Source organism: Schistocerca americana, chromosome 2 (genome assembly GCF_021461395.2).
Source record: "Schistocerca americana isolate TAMUIC-IGC-003095 chromosome 2, iqSchAmer2.1, whole genome shotgun sequence".
Lineage (NCBI taxonomy): Eukaryota > Metazoa > Arthropoda > Insecta > Orthoptera > Acrididae > Schistocerca > Schistocerca americana.
The window spans coordinates 1,094,458,377-1,094,480,135 of record NC_060120.1 but is presented as its reverse complement, the minus strand read 5'-3'; the positions used below and the strand labels follow the sequence as shown (position 1 = coordinate 1,094,480,135).

The 21,759-nt window shown below is 38.6% G+C and overlaps 1 protein-coding gene across 3 annotated transcripts in view; it reads right to left on the bottom strand.

The window, feature by feature from the left end:
- Positions 1–1,271: 1,271 nt before the first annotated feature.
- Positions 1,272–21,759, bottom strand: part of LOC124596496 — an 836,705-nt gene continuing 816,217 nt past the window's right edge. For all 3 annotated transcript variants that reach the window (XM_047135655.1, XM_047135657.1, XM_047135656.1), the window contains one exon: positions 1,272–4,432. In XM_047135655.1, the coding sequence (XP_046991611.1) occupies positions 3,907–4,432 (526 nt within the window). In that variant the 3' untranslated portion in view covers positions 1,272–3,906. The remainder of the gene's footprint in view (positions 4,433–21,759) is intronic.

Below are 21,759 nucleotides of genomic sequence, written 5' to 3'. Positions count from 1 at the left end.
ACATTGCACTTGGCTTAAAAATGCTGGCTGCCCGGTATTCTCTACCCACAGAGTTCAGTAGTAGTTCAGTCATTGCAGGAGAATGTCTGCTCTGTAGGTGACCTTTCTTGGTCTTTTCAACCCCGTTTTGTGGGACTGAACTCCTTGGGTTTTCTGCACATTTTTGTTTGCAATCCTTAGAGTTGTGAAGCTGTTGGAGATATCCATATTAAAGCACCTCCTGACTAAAGTGGCTGGTTTGCTCACAGTCCCATAATCTGTGGTATTCCTAACTTTGCTGCTGCCAAAGGCAGTTCACAGTAAATCATTGCTGACAGCAGAATGAAAAATAATGAGAGTACTATAATCCAACGTTAATAAAGCTTATGTAAAAGACAGGAGTTTCATTTTAGGCCTAACAATTTTGCAAATACTACTGAGAAATCCTAACTAATTGCAGATGATGAACTAAAGCAAAATATCAGTTTTACTGGAACTGACCGACAGTCGTATAAATATCAGTATGTGATAGTAAGGTATACATTCTTGTTAATAATGTTACGAATATAAATATCATAAAGCCCATTGCAAACTGAGCAAGATGGTGCGATGGTTAAAACCCGAGTCTGGTCATCCCAATTTCGGTTTTCCACAATTTCCTTAAATTGCTTCAGGCAAATGCCAGAACAGTTCCTCTGAAAGGGCGTAGCCAACTTCCTGCCCCATCCTTCCATAATCTGATGGGACCAATGACTTTTCTGTTTGGTCCCCTCTCCCAAATCAACCAACCAACCATTATGCAAAATTTTTACATTTTTTCACAGAAAATAAAATCACTGAAACATATGTGGGAGTTAAAGAAGAATAACTTGTGTTTTCTCAAGGCCAAACCATATTGACAAAATGATATACTTGGGAAAAAATGGACAGACAGTGACATTCAAAGCAAGATTAACATTAGTGTTCATTGTTTTCTTTTATTTAATTTTCATTGTGAATGGTTGCTAGGTTAAATGTTCAGTTTGTTATAGCTTTCAAGGAGCTATGCGCTAGAATAAATAGGGTCTGTTGCCTTCCATTTTTTACATTAGTGGTATCATCATTTGTTGCTCATTTTATGGTAATATGTAATAAGTTAATCTTTCTGCAAAATGAGGAAGGGGAGGTACTGGATATTTGGGTTTATAGTCTGACACTCATGCAGCCACCTTGTGATATTTTTAATATGTTATCAGATTCGTGAGATGAGTAGGTACAATCTGTAAAATGAAAAACCAGATAGTGCACATGGCTAGTGAAGACTCAAATGTATATTTTCAATAACAGCATTAGACTTTTTTATTTTGGTACTTTTTGTACAAAAGAGCATTACATGTAAAATTGGTGTATTATGGACATCATCAGCAGTTCAAGATTTTCACCATTTCTGTTGCCATATTTGCACTTGCAGAAACATTCATTATTTACAGTGATATCTATAGTTTTGCATAATAAAAACTGGGAAGCACACATAAGTGATGGTGCAAATGTTATTAATTCACAGCTCTTTTTCATTATCTGCAACATTACATTTTTCATATTTTTTTTAATTTCTTTTTTTTTTTTTTTTTTTTTTTAATTTTTTTTTTAGATGCGATGCTCTTATACCCAAATAGCTGCTGATTCAGGTAATATGATCAGGTACATAAGGAAGGGGGAACCACATAAAAGATATATAAAAAATTGTTCTTCATGTTTATTAAATATCGGTTATCAAACTGGTGCTGTTCAGTAGCTCTACCCTCCTTTTATGATAAAATAATTATCATTATATAAAACGTGAAAAAAAGTTTTAAAAAAAGACAAAAATGAAATTTAAATGCTACATTAAAGACAGATGGTTACAACTGTTGCATCTATCCTTAATGTGATTTTATTCCTTCTTACTGTATAATCTTAAGACAAAACTAAAACAAAACAAAAAATACTTCAAACATGCCTGGAAATGGATGAGAACACCTGTACTGACCAACACTGAAACAAGGTTTAGCTTCAATAGTAGGCACTAAGCCTCAAGTGTTTTATAAACAAAAGTCTTCTCTCAGGAGTAAATTAAAGAGAACTATGCAGAGTAAGACATGAAAGAGACAAATTATTGCAATCTCTGAACAGAAAAAGATGGTAACATGCTTTTGCAGAAAACATTCTAGTCATAGTTTGCTTTGGACCAAATGTTCGACATCTTTGTACAGCAACTTGGGTACATACTGTGTCTTTTTCAACTGTACTGTTTCCTTGTCTCATTAAGTTGATAATAAGAATGTCTTTGTTTCAAAACCTTGAGATAGTGTCTACTTGTAAATGTCATCAACAACATCTGGCATTATGAATGTTTGAAGATTTGTACAATTAAATTACAAAGCTGAATTAGGAGGTATGCTCTGTTACTCTTATATGTCCAAGCAGTAAAACACTGTTACTGGAGCAATTGCTTAGATGATTTGTTATCTTGTAGCACAAATGGCAACTTACATTTGATCATTGTACATATATTTAAATGAAAATAAATATGCACATTGTTAATCAGTCTTATTGTACGCTCAGCAAACCAGATATGCTTTTCTGCTATTGCTGTAGTGTTATTTTTACAATCCGTAATATAGCAATAAAATTTTATGTAATCTTGTTTCACTGTACTGGCACTACCATAAGTTATGTATGGGCACAATTTCGAACTACATTATTGCTTCTCAAAACAGTGAGGTTTGACAAAAATGTTACTGCTGGTGAATAAGAATGAAATGGAAAGGGATTAAGCAGCATACAGGATTTGTGCCAATAGGTATACTGCAAGCAGCAGAATAGAAATGGTGGTAAAACTATGGTGAAATAACACAGAAGAACCTGTCAACAAAACAAGGATAAAAACTGACTAGAATGACATTAAAAGCAATAAACTCTGTTTTCTAATAAAATCAGTTGTACATTACATAAAGTAAGTGGGAAATGTTTTCAGTGCCATTTCTGGTGACTTTATTGTAAGCTCTCACTTGTGACAGAATTATTTATGGTTTATTAAAAATAAAACTTGAGCACATACATGTATATTGTAGGATAATTACACCACAGTTTGAACATTTACCAACACTGACATATATTTCAAGATCCTGTGTAATTTACACTGACTGTTTATAATTTGCATTGGCTGTTACTGTTTCGCACACCGAAGAATAAACATTATGTTTCTGACTGCAGAAAATGTCTGCAAATGATATTATTTAAAGATAGCATTCACAATTCTGAGCTTCACATGTCCATACAATTTCCTTTTTTTCTTTCTTTTCGTCAACTGTTTAACAGAAACAGTATGAGCAAAGCAAATATATTTTTTGTAAATCCAAACGAGTTAGATATATCCGTAAGAAAGAAATTGGATTTATTTGGTTTATTTCAGACGGGGAATAGATTTGTACATCAAACTGCTAAGTCAATTCATTCTTGGCAAGGGGCTTATATGTCCTGTTATTTACAGGTTTTTAACTTCACATTTTAATCTGTGAATTAATGATATGGGCATGATCATTTAATTGTTTGCTTTAAAAGTCTCTAGTGACCTTTTGACAATGTTATCAGGCAAATATTTCTCCTCAGATCAACTACTGATGCGAGTGCTGTAATACAATGTCATAAATTCATAAAATGTGAGCTGGTTTGTATCTGAATTTTACAGAAACCGCCATTTTAAAAATCATTTTTAAGCACTGTCAAGTAATTTTGCAATCAACTGTTGCCCCTATAGCACAAAAACGGAAACATACTCAGAACAATGGCACAGAGGAAGCATATAGAAACTGAAGTCTAAGAGTAGCTAGACAAATGAGATTTCTTAACTGACATGGACAGCAAAATTGTCTCTCAACGAAACATTTCAGTAACAAACCAAAACATTTAAACTGTCGTTCCATATGTGCTAAATGTGACTCTGGACGTGTCGGTGTCCAAAGTGACATCTTCCGGAGAGGCGAGGTCCACCCTGACGGAGCCCGAGTCGTTCCTCCGCCTGGTGCTCCAGTCTGAGCTGCGCCAGCTGTAGGCTCCGGCAACCTCCCCAACAGAGCTCCTGGAGCCTCCGGTTGAATCTGTGCCGTCGCCATTCCCGCCGCGGAACCTGGCCACATTTGAAGCATCTTCCTCCGCTGCCGCTGCAGGATCACTGTGCGCTTCCTCGACTGCCCGTAAAATGTTCTGGCAGAGTTCGGAATCGAGGGGTACGGGGTCTTCACTGTCACGGTTGTGAATGGTGATAGCAATATGTACCGGGTGAGGAACCGGTAGAGGTATCGACAGTTTCTCTGCACTGAACGGTCGACATTTGCGCTTCCACGGCTGCCACAGAGTTGAAGAAGGGTCAGATGTGGACAGTGTGTGTCTCCTACGCCTGGCGTGATTTGCTTGTGTGTCTGTGGAAGAATCCCTGTGTAAAAAAAGAACAGCTTGTGACACAGTTTCTCATCCAGCAGTATTTTAGGCACTCCTTAAGGTAAATCTGTTGGAATAAAACAAGATATAATGCATATATTCCGGAAGCAGGACTAATTACCGTTAGTCTGAATACAGTTCTTTCTCTCCTGTTTTAATTTTGTGAGGTATTTATTATACCAAATGCTCACTATTTTATTAATATATCTCAATACAATTATCGATAATGAAAATTCACGGATTGAACAATATGTGAAATAAGGGAAAGGTAATCACTCACCTGTAGCAGTCTGATATGTGGCACAGAGACACACTACATAGAAAACTAGCTTTTAAGCTCTCTTTTTTTCTAGTAGGAAGTGCACACATTACACACACAATCACACAGAAACCAAATGTGTTCTACTGCAGCTACAGCGATAATGATGATTGATTTATCAGTTATTATTGAAACCATGGATGTGGGGAGGGGATATGGAAAGATTCATGGGCTGAGGCTGGGGTAGTGGAGTAGTATGATGCAGGAGTGGGAAAGACAGATGGCCCAATGGCTGCACAAGATGAAAGAACGTCTGAGGGGATAGAGCATGTAAGAGCTATGGAAACAGGGAGGAAGGAGATGGAACGGAAGTTGGTAGTTAATTAGAGAGAGAGAGGAGGAGGGGTGGGGGTGGTAGGGGGGAAGGGGAGAGAGATAATGCCCAAATGGGGAGTGGAGGAGTGATATGGGAAGACAGTACATGATCTGGATGGGAAACTGCCTTCTCCCACCACTTTTTCTACATTTCTCATGTGGGCATTATATATATCCCTCCCTGCAACTACCTTTCTCCCTCCATCTCAGTCTTCCATCTTTCCATATCTCTTAAATGCTCTACCCCCTCAGAAGTCTTTTTGTCCCATGCAGCCACGGAGTTGTCTGTCTCTCCCACTCCTGCCTTGCACCACACACTGCTACCCCCTTCCTGCCTCGAGTGTCCTGTTTAAATTAACTGATAATCAGAAATCAATGTTGCTGTGTCTGCAATAGTAAGCATTTGGGTGCTTGTACAGTTTGTGATTGAATATGTGTACTGCTGCCCCACGAATAAATACATTTGTGGATTTGGGGAATTACCTTTTACGTAATAAAGTCAGTGACACACTTGCCTGTGTTTCTCTACACACTCTGGCACGAGTCATATCTCTCTCCCAAACCGTAACCTTTCGGTTGTTCTGACATATTACAACCCGTGAGCTCAAGGAATGTAACAGTACTTTGTACTAGGGAAAGCACTGGAGCACAAAAGCCATCGAATGCAGTTTTCTGGTAAGTGTGTGTGTGTGCCACACATCGGTCTGCTATAGGTGCCTCTCCTTCACTTTAGATCCCAATACAATTATTTAGTAACATTATGAGCTATTTTTCTCTACTGTTTCCATCCATATTTCACCTTATTTTCGTAAGAGGCTTGAAACGTACTCCTGTGGCTTGGGTTCTACGGACAATAATCTCTTTCTAATAAAATGTCTTCTTATAGATAAGACAAACTCATCCTTTCATCATAAGTTTACCATACTAAGTATCCTGTACCCACTTTTATAATTGGTTTCACCATATTCAGTATATTATTCTATTGGATTTTAAGTGAAAAATAATCTAAGATGGCATCTGGCACTTATAAATGGTGTTTGTCAAGCTCCCATCCACCACATAACCTGTAATAAGTTGAGTAGTATTGATGCAGATTGTCTTCTTGTGGCAAATGCTTTTGGGACATGTGTAAACAGAAATCCATCAGCATGATAGTGACACTACCAAAATATTTTTAGATGAGTGTGGTTAAAACATTCAAACACACCCATTATTACGAAAAGGATAGCTGCTACCCACCATAGAGCCGAGATGCTGAATCGCAGATAGGCACAACAGAAAGACTGTCAGAAAATGAGCTTTCGGCCAACAAAGCCTTTGTTGAAAACAGACAGAACACACACACACACACACACACACACACACACACACACACACAAGACCTGTATTCATATTTGCACACCCATGACCACAATCTCTGGCAACTGAAGCAAGACTCATTCTCATTTGTTTCATTTGAATACGTCCATTAAGTTATAAAACTCCAAACTAATGTGTACTGTCCCATTTGCACAAACACTTACATCACTGAAGTACGTGGGAAATACAAGTGCAATCATGTTGCACTGGCTAAAATACCCTTAGCAGTTATTGTGGGAAGTAAAAGACAAAAGGAATGAGCCACCCAGCCCTTCTAGAATAACTTTGAAATCTTCTAACTAGTCAATTTTGCACATCAGGTGTAACATATAATGCTAAGTAAATTCACAAATTCACCTCACAGTTATCTAAAAATGAGGGGGGGGGGGGGGGGGGGGGGGGGAATTGGGATTTAGACCAGTTGCTTCCCTATCATCACAATACCACACACATTGCAGGAAACAGGAATCCTTCCACCACAATGGTGGGTCCTACCGTCAGAGGAAGAATCCATCTCTGACAGTACATTTCTGTACCCAAAGCTGTATTAGGATCACTTAATCTCTAACAAGCGGCCAGGAGGAGGAACATCATGGCCAAACTGTTGGATTCCCAGAATGCAGCTCGTTGTTCCTCAACCCTTCCAATGAAGTGTGGCCTGAGCCACATAATTACACTTTATGCCACAGCATTTTCTCAATTAGAATTCAGGTATGTACTGGCACCTAGCAAAATGACATCTCCCTCCCATTTCTCTTTCTCTTATTCTGTTGGTAGATAATATTCCACTGCATCATCAAAACTTGTTACCCCATGGATACATGCCACAATTATGTCTAATTTGCTACAATGCCCTCAAGTTGTATACACTTTGGCACAAAATGCAGATAAATCACTGGGTAAGCAAATCTTGACAACACATTCAAGGGGAATACTGAGAGCAGCTGATGCAATCTCATCCCCCATCCTGCTCATACCTAACAGTAAAAATTACAATATATTTGTAATGCTCTGATAAAGTCTTTCTGGAGCCTTCCAAGATCCTTTGTCAACTGAGGTGGTGGATGACACCACTGTTCATATAATTCACTCCAAGTGTCACTAAGTCTTTCTCAGGGTGAATCCCAAATGTTCTCGTCACTCACAGTCGCAGCCACAGTACGGAATAATAGTAGGTTGTACAAATAATGAACGGAGAGGTGTTACTGCGGAGGGATGTGGCGGCTCACGAGCCTCGATGTGTAGTCAGGGACGGCAGGTACGATATGCCTAGTTTGCGAGTCTAATACTGTTGTCGTGAATACTGTAGACAATTTTCAAATATCGTGGCCAGCATTTTTTGCCTGTATGCCAACCTAGTGTTTTGATGATGAACACCACAGTTAAATTTTGTATATGACAGCTGCTCATTCTGCCCATACATAATGCATTCAGTCATGACAGGTTGCACAACTGGAGCAGACATGTTCAGTCTCCTTGTACCCCAGCAACTGAGTATATTCAGTGCTCTTAGGCGTTTATCTTTAAAGCTCCAACTGGAGCTACCATGTGTCTCATCACCAATAAACACGAGTTAATTTCAAAAATTATGAGTCTTCCTCATTTTGAGTATGGATAAGTTGAAAAAGGAATAGGAATGCTTAAAATGAGCAAGATTACATTTCTTTGATGAAAATTTAAAACCTGTGGTACGTGTGAATCACTTCATTTCACGCAATTATTCCACGACTGAAGGAGAAGAAGTAGCAGAATATACTGAAGTCATCCACAAACCCCTAACACTGGATGAAAGTAAATTGTGAATATACTACTACTGACTGCTGTAACAAATTGAAAACAGATCCTTGAGCGGGATCATTCTGTTGCTTTAATCTCTCTGATACAGTATGACAAGTCTGATACCTATAAATGTATCAGCTAGGGAAAGGATCAGATGAAGATGGACAGACATTCCTGAAAGCCTTCTTTGTGGAGTTCTCCATGGATACAAGTAATATTGGAAGTCCTCTTAAGATTGAAGAATATATTATGTGATATCTTCGTTGGAGACAATACTACAGTGTTCGTTCAGACAGGATGAATCTGTCAAAGGTAGAGAATTATTTCTTGAACTCAGACTGTCCGTGACTACGTATTTGTCTAGGTTCTAGGATCCTGGCCAAATCTCTATGATTATGTATTCTAAGGTTTTTCAGTGCATTTTATGGACCTTCCCTGGTTTTGAGAGGAGGACCAACATTAACTCTAACTGTAGCCAGATTTGTTGAAAAACAACCTAGAGGATATCTTTCGTCTGCTTTTTAGGTCCTGTAACATCCCTTAGTGGATTCAGAAATTACCTCCTATAGTCTACTGGGTCTCAAACAACTTTTTTAAGTGATTGTACTCTACTATTCTCTAAGTGATGTCTTCATATGCAGTTTGAAGGCCATTTCTGTTTCATTAGGGTAGCTATTGGTGATGCAACATTTACCAGAAATCCTCCTTATGGCTATCCATTCCTTTGTGAAGCTAGCAGAACAGTGTCTTTGTGAAGCTAGCAGAACAATGTATCGAGTCTCTCTCAACAGTTGTGCATGCCACTGCTCTCTTAACTCCAAAGTATTCACGTGCCTCGCAAAATGACTGTTGTACAAAACAATGCACAGTTGCATAACCGTTTCAAATTGTGGAGTGACAATGTCTGTTCTGAAATCGTGTCTCAAGTTGGCCTGGTGCCTTTCAGATGGATGCATCAGCACAGCCCATCACTGTGACACATTCAGTCCTGGTCACTATTCTAAATTCACTTGTTGACTGTACAAGCTCCAGTGGAAAGTCCACATTGGCAAATCCACAGTATAACGAAAGGATACCTCACTACTCACCGTAAAGACGACACATTGAGTTGCAGAGAGGTATGACAAAAGATTGTTACGTATAAGCTTTAGCCGAAGCATTTTTCAGAAAATACACATACCTTCATACAAGTGAGCACACCTCTCACACATGACTGCTATCCCTGGCCATTCCAACCGGAATGCAAATGACACGAATTGAACGGGAGCAACAATCCAGAGTGGGCCAGTAAGGGAGAGGGATAGCAGGGTACGGGTGGGGGAAGAGAAGTAATACTTCTCGGCAGAGCATGCAGTGACTAGAGGTGGCAGGACAGGGCTACCGGGAACAGCATCAGGTGGCTGTGAGGGATGGAGAGAGGGGAAAAGACGAGGGGGAAAGACCAGTGGGTGTGCTGCCAGAGAACAGCACATAGTCAGGGTGAGAGGAGGTGAATCGTGAGGAGGTGACAGCACAGAGGGGGCAGAAACAATTAGCTGGATGGTGCAGGGGAGTAGGTTACCCTAGTGTGAGTCCGGGACGATTTCAGGATCGGAGAATGTGTTGTAAGGACAATTCCCATCTGCACAGTTCAGAAAAGCTGGTGTTGCAATGGAGGACACAGACATCCCAGTTTGTGAAGCAGCCATTGAAATCGAGCTTGTTGTGGACAGCTGCATACAGCAGTCATACCGACATAAACAGCTGAGCAATGATTGCAGCAGAGCTGGTGCATAACACAGCTGCTTTCATAGAGAGCCCATAGACTAATGGAGCAGGATAAACCTATGACAGTTCTGGTTGGGTGGATAGGGGTGATCTTTCAACTGGGCCTTCCAAAGGGATACCATCCATGTGACAACTGGTTTGGACTGGACTGGCACAGGCACGGATTAGGGTGCTGCAAAGGTCGAGTGGACGGCAGCACAACACTTCAGGAGGAGTGGGAAGGATCTCGTGCAGGATGTCTCTAATTTTGGGGCACGATAATAGATAATCAAAGCTGTGACAAAGGATACAGTTCAGTTGTTCCAATCTGAACTGGTACTGGGTGACGAATGGGGCATTCCTAATAATAATAATAATATTTATTCAACATTGAATAATCAAATACAATTCCTAGAAATAATACAGTTTCAGGACACCATACAGATTATTCTTCTGAATACATCTGTTTATAAATTACAAACTAAAGATTTGTTTGTATTAATAAATTTTACATTTTGATGCATTTTACATTTGGTAGTATACAATCACAATATTACAAATATTGCTGTTATCAACATTATATTAGTTGTAGGTCACTTTAAACTATGAGCTTGACATACTTATGAAGCACTTTTCATATAGATATAGTACTCATCTAGGGAATAAAAAGAGTTTTCAATAAGAATTCTTTTTAGCTGATCTTTTAATTTGTTGGTCGGACCGTGCGGTTAAAGGCGCTGCAGTCTGGAACCGCAAGACCGCTACGGTTGCAGGTTCGAATCCTGCCTCGGGCATGGATGTTTGTGATGTCCTTAGGTTAGTTAGGTTTAACTAGTTCTAAGTTCTAGGGGACTAATGACCTCAGCAGTTGAGTCCCATAGTGCTCAGAGCCATCTGAACCATTTGTTAGTCGGAAGGGCTGTGAGGCTTTTTGGGAGGGCATTGGCTAGCTTCAGCGTAGCATGCAGTGAATTTTTTTCATATAGTTCTGTGGCTATTTACATGGTATCTGAACTTGTGCCTTGTATCGTACTGGTGCAGGTCACAGTTGAAATTTGGATTTATTGTTTTCAAGAGCAATATAACATTCAATATGTATACACCTAATTTTGGGAACAGATTCCGACATGATTCTCTAGGTTTGGCACCACAAATAATTCTGATGACTTTTTTCTGTAGTATTAATAATGTGCTTAGGTTCGCTTGAGTTGTTGCACCCCATATTTCTACAGCACAGTTTAAATTCAATGAGAATATGGCATGATAAGCAGTTTTTAATACACCCATATCCTTACAATATTTGCTAATCACATTTATAGCAAATACATTCTTTGACAGCTTACAGGCTAAGGCATCGATATGCATGTCCCATTTGAGGCTGTCCTGGATTGTAATCCCCAATAACTTTGTCCATTTTTTCTTTTTTACAATGTCATTTCCTATGGATAATTTCATGCCAGATTCTGTTTGTTTCCTTGTGTTAAATTCCATCATTGCAGTCTTTGAAGCACTTACACTTAAATGGCTTTCATTAAAATACTTGACTATTTCATTAGTTACACTGTTGCACAGCACCTCCAGACTGTCATAGTCTTCGTGTTTACACACAATTGATGTATCATCTGCATACAATATTTTTTTTACAATTAGGAGAATAATACCATATATCATTAACATAAATCAAGAAAAGAAGGGGTCCCAAGACAGAACCTTCAGGCACTCCATATTTGATATCAGTAATTTTAGATTTGAAAGCCCCACTGTTTGTTTTGAGCAAGACAAATTGTTTTCTATTGCTCATATATAATTTTATTAGCTCATAGCCAGTTCCTCTAATACCCAGGTTCCACAGCTTGTCAAGTAATATGGTGATGTTGACACAATCAAAAGCTTTTTCTAGATCAAGGAACATTCCAGGTACATACTCCTCGTTCTCCATGGCAGTTATTATTTTGTCTATTAATTGTGCTGTGGCTACTGAAGTTGACTTGTTTTCCATAAAGCCATTCTGATTTTCAAATATTAAATTATGTTGACTCAGGAATGTCATTAGTCTGGTAATTACCTTAGAAAATGCAGGTAAGATTGAGATAGGGCGGTAGTTTTCAATTTTACATTTATCACCTTTCTTGTAAATCGGGGTTACTTGTGCTATCTTTAGACTATCTGAGAAACAACCTGATGCAATTACATCATTTACTGCAGTGGCCATGGCATCAGATATGTTGTCTATGCATCTTTTCAGTGTACTGATAGACAATCCACCATAGCCTGCTGATTTTGTATTTTTTAATGACCTTACTATGTTTCTGATTTCCTTGCTATTGGTTGGGTCCAAGTATATACTTTGTTTGATTGGAATGCCCTTATATCTATACTGAAGATTCTTAAAATGGTTATTGACAGATTTTCCAACAAAAGAAAAGTACTCATTAAAAACATCTGCAGTCTGACATTGACCTTTCATAATATGCTCTTTATAGTTTATAGTAAAATCACTAGTTGATCTGTCCTTACAATCCCTAAAGCTATTTATTACTTTCCAAACAGCTAAACGAGTGTTAATAGAGTTTCTTAACATTGTGGCTACATATTTACTTTTAGTTTCTAGCAGCAGATCTTTATAATAATCATGGTAGTTCTTAAATTCTACCTTTAGTCTATTATTATTGTTATTATTTACCATTGCATATTGGAAAAGTCTAAGTTTCTCTCTTGCTGTTTTTACTTCATGATTTATCCAGTTATTTTTTTGTATTTTTTTGCAGTCATTTACTGTAAAGGTCATTTCTGAGCATGAAACAATGAAGCAATAATAAAAATATGATTCAAATTCACTGAAAGTAATGCTGTTTTTTTCACCCCATTGTAAGATTTTCAGCAAACTGTTGAGATCTTTAACATTGTCATCATTGGTGATTCTTTTTGTCACATATTGTTTCTCTTTTCTATTGACATGAAGCTTTTCAGCTTCTATCAATACCTGTATTGCGTGGTGATCAGAAATGGCAAGCTTCAGAACTGATGCACTGCATGTAAAGTGGGACATGTTAGTTATAATGTTGTCAATGCATGATTTTGTACTATTGACCTCTCTAGTGGGCTCGTTTATCAGAAATTTTACATTAAATTGAGTTAGTATTAGAATTAGTGTTTTAGATATAGAGCTATTGGACAGTAAGTCAATGTTTATATCACCAGTTAGTATTACATTAACCCAGCCATTTTTATTGCAGTATTTACTGTCAATGTCAATAAGCAGGTCATTAAGAACATCAAAGAAAATATCTAGGCTACCAGATGGAGGTCTGTATAGACCTATAATAATTAAGTTCTCTTTCCCCCACTTATAATTAATTGTTGCTAATTCTGTTACACTCTCAGTACTGAAAGCACTTACATCTATTACACTATAATTACTACCGCTGGGTGCAATGATAGATACCTCACCACCATGTTTCTCTTTTCTACTGAAGGCAGAGCAAAAGTTCATGGAGAGTGACTTACATACACTAATTAGCTCATCTGTGTACCAGTGTTCACTTATAACTAAAACATCAGGGTTATCAATTGCTGCAATGGATCCAACTCATTGTGCTTATTCCTAAGACTTCGGAAGTTTTGCTGAATTAATTTGAATGTGAGTTTGGATTGTCAAACACCTGATGGACATGTCACCCTGCCGGTCTGATTGTTTTTAAGACTACAGGGGTTCTGCTGTATGATGTTAGGGCAGAGTTTCTCCTGCTGGGCCATACAGGGAGATTTAGAGCTACCAGGCTGTCCAGCAGGGTTTACAAGTTTCCCTGGCTTGTCAGCAGTTGCTGTTTGTGTGGCAGGTCCTGTCTGAGTGGGTTGTGCCATTCCATAGCAATGCACCTATTTACACTGCTTTGTGTAATGTTTCGTCTGATTTCACCAATAATTAATTCACTCACAATCTTTTTACCTCTCTTATTCATTTTCATACCATGAGTTGTGTGCAGGTCTCTATCTAGGTTACTGACGTTTACCAAAGACATATTGCGAAATTTATAACATATTGTTTTAAGCCTATAAAGACACATTGCGAAATTTATTACGTATTGTTTTAAGCCTATCATTTGTTTTATGCACTTCCAAGTTCACAATAGATTGGCCCATTAGATCATGTCTCTGAGGAATGTTAACGACAATTACTTTAGTGCCAGTCAACTTACAGAGTGTTACTTTCATGTGCCTGATAGTGTCATTTGCTTGATTTTTAGCCACATCATTTGTACCACCAATGATAATGACGACAATTACTTTAGTGCCAGTCAACTTACAGAGTGTTACTTTCATGTGCCTGATAGTGTCATTTGCTTGATTTTTAGCCACATCATTTGTACCACCAATGATAATGACATAATCATTTGCTGAGAAAGATTCACTATCTTGCACACACAGCAGAAAGAGGTGCACCAGGTTGAATGTGAGCCACAGCTGTAAAGTCATCTTGGATACTTGCGATGTTTTGAGCTATTTCGCAAACATGACTGTCTCCATATATAAGAATCCGGCCCTTCTTGTACTTCTGGTTCTCCCCGCTTCTTCTATTGCCATTTTGGAATAGTTTGTTGCATACATTTTCATGGATTACACAGTCATTTCTTTCACGGATTTCACTGTCGTTACATTGAACATTTTGTTTTTGTTCACTCACTATGTTAGCACTAATACACGAGTTTGGCTTGGCGTTTTCGGAAATTATCACTGGAAATTTTTTTACAGTTTGAACGGTTATTTTTAGTTTGCACGGATTTCAATGCTGCGACTTCCACTATCGGTATTTCGTCAAGAATCTGATACCTATTTTTGAGTTATAATAGTTGGAAAGCATTCCTCGGTTTTTGATTTAGGCGTACTATCATTCAACAGGTGCTGCCAACCAATTTCGTTCACCTTTTTATTCAGTAATGTAACCTCAGCTTTTAAACACTGAATTTCACTTATTAAATCTTCAACTAATGCTAAGAATTTACACTTACAGGCACAACTTTTTGCGTTTGTAATTTTACCTGTGTTTATAAGGCAGCACTGAACACAGTTCCAGCTTGTCATAAATTCATTGTTGTTTTTTTTCATTGTTGAGTCAATTTCAGCACATCGAAAATGAAACAAATTGTTGCATTTGCTGCACGTGATTCCAATTTTCATCATTTTTTGCGCTTTCTACACTTTTTATTGACTAAAGAAGAATAGAATAGAATAGAATAGAATATTTCTATTCTATTCTTGCTTAGTCGATAAAAAGTGTAGAAAGTGGAATCACGCGCAGCAAATGCAACAATTCGTTTCATTTTCGATGTGCTGAAATTGACTCAACAGTGAAAGAAAATAACGAATTTATGACAAGCTGGAAGTGTGTTCAGTGCTGCCTTACAAACTCAGGTAAAATTACAAACGCAAAAAGTTGTGACTGTAAGTGCAAATTTTCGGGATTAGTTGAAGATTTAATAAGTGAAATTCAGTGTTTTTACATGAGCTAAGAACTGTTTCATTACTACTTGCCGCCATCTCAATATCTGTATCCTCTGTAGCTGTTTCTCGGTTGTGGGTGGAGGGATGGGGGTGTGCATGGATATTGCACAGGAAATCTCTTTGTGGACTGTATCTGTGGGTAGTGCCTGTTTCTGAAGGCCACTGTGAGACCTTCAGTATACTGGGTAAGGGAGCTCACATCACTCACTAACGCTGTCCCTGGGTGGCCGAGCTGTACGGGAGGGATTTTTTCTGTGGAAGGGATGGCAGCTGTCAAAATGCAGGTACTGTCAGGCGTGGCTTTATCGTGACAGAGGTGCGGATAGCGCCATCTGTGAGGAGGAAGTCAATGTCAAGGAAGGTGGCACACTGGGTTAGGGAGGATCCAGTGAAGTGGTTGGGAAAGAAAATGTTGAGGTTGTGAAGGAATGACAACAGGATGTCCTGACTCTGAGTCCAGATCGTGAACGAGCCTGAACCAGCCCAGTGTTAGGGATTTGGGAGGCTAGGAATGTTTCCCCTACATAGCTCATAAACAGGTTGGCATAGGAGGAGGATGCCACGCTTCTGAATGTGCCAACGATTTGTTTGTGTACCTTCCCTTCAGAGGAGAAGCTGTTGTGTGTTAGGCTATAGTTAGTAAGGTGAATGTGGAATGAGGTACTGGATATGGGGTGCAAAGGATGTTAGAAGAGGTAGCGTTCGATAGCATTGAGACCACGAGCGTGAGGAATTTTGGTGTGTATGGAAGTCGTGTCAACAGTGATAAGTAGTAATCCAGGAGATAAAGGGCTGGGGATGGTGGAGAGTTTGTGAAGGAAGCGGTTTGTATCTTTGATGTGGGAGGGCAACAAGTTGGAGGTGTCTGTCACTGAGTGCCAAAATTCTTTCAGTGGTAGCACAATAACCAGATACAATGGGGCGACCAGGATTATTGGGTTTCTGGATTTTGGAGAGCATGTAGGGAAAACATTCTGAGAAGGGCCTAAGGCTTTAAACAGAGATTAGTGTTTATGTTGGACTTCTGAGATGGGATCACTCTGGCAGAATTTATAGATGGAGTAGTCAGGAAATCGGCAGAGACATTCTGTCAGGTAGTCACTATGATTCATATCATGTTTGCAAGGACATGCCCTATCCCCCAGATCTAGCAGCTAACCCCCTCCCCAATTCTCCCACCAAGAAACAGATACCACCTTGGACTGGAACAGTTGAACCACAACTTTTGTCAGGGCTTTGATTATCTATCACCATCCCCCAAAATTAGGAACATCCTATCCAACATTCTTCCCACCTCTTCAAAATTTGTGTTCCATTGCCCACACAAACTGTTCAACATCCTAGTCCATCCCTATGCCACTTGTAATGGAACTGACAAGTATACTTCATTTTGTTACATTATACACTAATTAAAGTTGTGTTAAAAAGCTTAATATGATATTAGGATAGGTGTTGTGATCAATAATCAATATTGAAATTTTCAATGGGATTTTGGCCACTCGAGTCCTGGCCGTGGTTGAGTGCAGTGTCCAGGATTAAGACATTTATATATACACAGATTGACGAAATCTACGTCCTGCAGGAACCTAAAAAGAAAAAATACTATTTTCTTGTGTCTAATAACCATGTGGTGCAAAGAAGTGCAATACATGGAAGTAAAGGAAGACGAAACAAAACAGTAAAGTGAATTGACCACATGAGTGAAGCTCCACTGAAAAGATATGTACATTTGTGTAGTGCTTCTTTATTCCTTTTATTATTTTGTTTGTGAAATTTTACGAAAATGACCGTTGTAAAAGAGGAAAGTGGTGCTGAATTTAAGAAGGATTGTGAAAAATTGTTTCTCTCTGGGGACTTAGGCATGCTGATAAAAACGGAAGAAGAGTCATTCAAAGAAGCAGATAAAAGTTTAATTCATCAGAATTGTAGATGTTGTTGTTGTTGTTGTTGTCTTCAGTCATGTGACTGGTTTGATGCAGCTCTCCATGCTACTCTATCCTGTGCAAGCTTCTTCATCTCCCAGTACATACTGCAGCCTACATCCTTCTGAATCTGTTTAGTGTATTCATATCTTGGTCTCCCTTTACGATTTTTACCCTCCACGCTGCCCTCCAATACTAAATTGGTGATCCCTTGATGCCTCAGAACATGTCCTACCAACTGATCTCTTCTTCTAGTCAAGTTGTGCCACAAACTCCTCTTCTCCCCAATACTATTCAGTACCTCAGTACCTCCTCATTGGTTATGTGATCTACCCATCTAATCTTCAGCATTCTTTTGTAGCACCACATTTCGAAAGCCTCTATTCTCTTCTTGTCTAAACTATTTATCGTCCATGTTTCACTTCCATACATGGCTACACTCCATACAAATACTTTCAGAAATGACTTCCTGACGCTTAAATCTATACTCAATGTTAACAAATTTCTGTTCTTCAGAAACGCTTTCCTTGCCATTGCCAGTCTACATTTTATATCCTCTCTACTTCGACCATCATCAGTTCTTTTGCTCCCCAAATAGCAAAACTCCTTTACTACTTTAAGTGTCTCATTTCCTAATCTAATTCCCTCAGCATCACCCTACTTAATTCAACTACATTCCATTATCCTCATTTTGCTTTTGTTGATGTTCATCGTATATCCTTGTTTCAACACACTGTCCATTCCACTCAACACCTCTTCCAAGTTCTTTGCTGTCTCTGACAGACTTACAATGTCATTGGTGGACCTCAAAGTTTTTATTTCTTCTCCATGGATTTTAATACCTACTCCGAATTTTTCTTTTGTTTCCTTTACTGCTTGCTCAATATACAGATTGAACAACATTGGGGAGAGGCTACAACCCTGTCTCACTCCCTTCCCAACCACTGCTTCCCTTTCATGCCCCTCGACTCTTATAACTGCCATCTGGTTTCTGTACAAATTGTAAATAGCCTTTCGCTCCCTGTATTTTACCCCTGCCACATTCAGAATTTGAAAGAGAGTATTCCAGTCAACATTGTCAAAAGCTTTTTCTAAGCCTACAAATGCTAGGAATTAATCTACCTTCTAAAATAAGTCGTAGGGTCAGTATTGCCTCATGTGTTCCCATATTTCTATGGAATCCAAACTGATCTTCCCCGAGGTCAGCTTCTACCAGTTTTTCCATTCGTCTGTAAAGAATTCGCGTTAGTATATTGCAGCCGTGACCTATTAAACCGATAGTTCGGTAATTTTCACATCTGTCAACGGCTACTGTCTTTGGGATTGGAATTATTATATTCTTCTTGAAGTCTGAGGGTACTTCACCTGTCTCATACATCTTGCTCACCAGATGGTAGAGTTTTGTCGGGACTGGCTCTCCCAAGGCTGTCAGTACTTCTAATGGAATGTTGTCTATTCCCGGGGCCTTGTTTCAACTTAGATCTTTCAGTGCTCTGTCAAACTCTTCACGCAGTATCATATCTCCCATTTCATCTTCATCTACATCCTCTTCCACTTCTATAACATTGCCCTCGAGTACATCGCCCTTGTAGAGACCCTCTATATACTCCTTCTACCTTTCTGCTTACCCGACTTTGCTTAGAACTGGGTTTCCATCTGAGCTCTTGATATTCATACAAGTGGTTCTCTTTTCCCCAAAGGTCACTTTAATTTTCCTGTAGGAAGTATCTATCTTACCCCTGGTGAGATAAGCCTCTACATCCTTACATTTGTCCTCTAGCCATCCCCGCTTAGCCATTTTACACTTCCTGTCAATCACAATTTTGAGACGTTTGTATTCCTTTTTGCCTGCTTCATTTACTGCATTTTTATGTTTTCTCCTATCATCAATTAAATTCAATATTTCTTCTGTTACCCATGGATTTCTAGTAGCCCTCGTCTTTTTACGTACTTTATCCTCTGCTGCCTTCACTACTTCATCCCTCAAAGCTACCCATTCTTCTTCTACTGTATTTATTTCCCCCATTCCTGTCAATTGCTCCCTTATGCTCTCCCTGAAACTCTGTACAGCCTCTGGTTCTTTCAGTTTATCCAAGTCCCATCTCCTTAAATTCCCACCTTTTTGCAGTTTCTGCAGTTTTAATCTACAGTTCATAACCAATAGATTGTGGTCAGAGTCCACATCTGCCCCTGGAAATGTCTTACAATTTAAAACCTGGTTCCTAAATCTCTGTCTTACCATTATATAATCTATCAGAAATCTGTCAGTATCTCCAGGCTTCTTCCATGTATACAACCTTCTTTTATGATTCTTGAACCAAGTGTTAGCTATGATTAAGTTATGCTCTGTGCAAAATTCTACAAGGCGGCTTCCTCTTTCATTTCTTAGCCCCAATCCATATTCACCTACTAAGTTTCCTTCTCTCCCTTTTCCTACATTCGAATTCTAGTCACCCATGACTATTAAATTTTCGTCTCCCTTCACTATCTGAATAATTTCTTTTATCTCATCATACGTTTCTTCAATTTCTTCGTCACCTGCACAACTAGTTGGCATATAGACTTGTACTACTGTCATAGGCATCGGCTTCGTGTCTATCTTGGCCACAACAATGCGTTCTCTGTGCTATTTGTAGTAGCTTACCTGCATTCCTATTGTTTTATTCATTATTAAACCTAGTCCTGCATTACCCCTATCTGATTTTGTATTTATAACCCTGTATTCACCTGACCAAGAAGTCTTGTTCCTCCTGCCACTGAACTTCACTAATTCCCAATATATCCAACTTTAACCTATCCATTTCCCTTTTTAAATTTTCTAACCTACCTGCCCCAATAATGGATCTGACATTCCACACTCCGATCCGTAGAACGCCAGTTTTCTTTCTCCTGATAACTATTGGAGATGTCGGACATAAAATCAATGATACGAATGATGGAACTGTCATTAGCTTTAAATCAAACAGTTGCAGCATGCTTACAAGCTAATGAGGAACAATTACAATACATGAATCAGACAGTCGCGAACAGATTTTGGGTCATAAATGAGAAAGTATTTCATCTCGATTGAGTGATGAACAAAAAAATTGACAATGTCTAACTTTGGGGTAATAAACTTTGCAACGACATATCCGAGATAGACAAGAATCTTAGTGGGGCAGAAACAAAGATTTTGGGAGTAGAATGTAAAGTGGGAGGAGTAAGATCTAATTTTAATAACAAAATTCAATCTGTAAAAAATGAACTGGTCACAGACAGAGAGAAAAATGCAAAGTGTTTTGTTAATGTTAACAGACAAATAGATACAGTTTGTGTAAATGTAAAAGCTATAGCTGTAGATCCTGAAAGTAGAGTAGATTCAAAACTAACTGTTGTGAATGATAAAGTGGAAACAGTGAGTAACACAGTAAAGCTCCACGAGTTTGAAACTAAGACAAACATCAGTTAACTAGAAAGTACAATATCAGAGTTGAACTGTAAGTTTGAAATACTTAGCAATGATGTAGCTAACAAAATTTTTCTATGAACACATGTACCTTATTATCCAATATTCCAGTTGAAAACTTTTCTAATGAGTGTAGTTTACATCCTGTCGACTTTCTGCAGAGTTGCAGGGACAAATTTTTGCCTAATGTGAGTGAAAGTTTGAAAATTATTCCTGTAAAAGTTTTTTGGAGGGGGAATCTTTGTCATGGGCCAGTCAAAATTTTTATATGGACATGTTTTATACAGAATTTGAAACAGAGTTCTTAAAACGATCCTGATCTGAAATTGAACAAGCCAGGATAAAGAGCGAGTTCCTGAATGGACCAAATTATACGGAAACACAGGACTATGAAAAAGTTTTGTAAAAATCAATTGAAGAAACTTGTACATTTGATGAGCTCACACAGATTGATGCTTTAAAGAGAAGGTTGCCAACTGATGTGCAATGGGACCTAGTTTATGGACCAGATGACAACATTGAACAATTTCTAAACTATGGACAAACTAGGCAGAATTATAGACAGAGTGGGGAAACCAAAAACTATTTCAATCACACACTGAGAGGTGGGGGATCATAGTTGTGGAAATACTAATTTTAACAGAAGGGAAAGCAGTAGGTTTAACAACCATAATTTTCATCATAGGGAACAAAGTAGTCACAACAATAACAATTTCCATTAAAGGGAAAACTATAATTTCCATTCAAGAGGACATATGCGAACAAATGGAACAGAAATAATAACAGGGAGTTTGAAAACAGGAACAGGAATTCGCATGAACATAGTGACACCAGGAGTCAAAATGCTATGGGAAGTCATGAAGTAAAAATCTAGCATGCGCTCCACTGTCGGTCCACAAGGTAGGGGCAAAAAGCATAGATAATAGATGGACCAA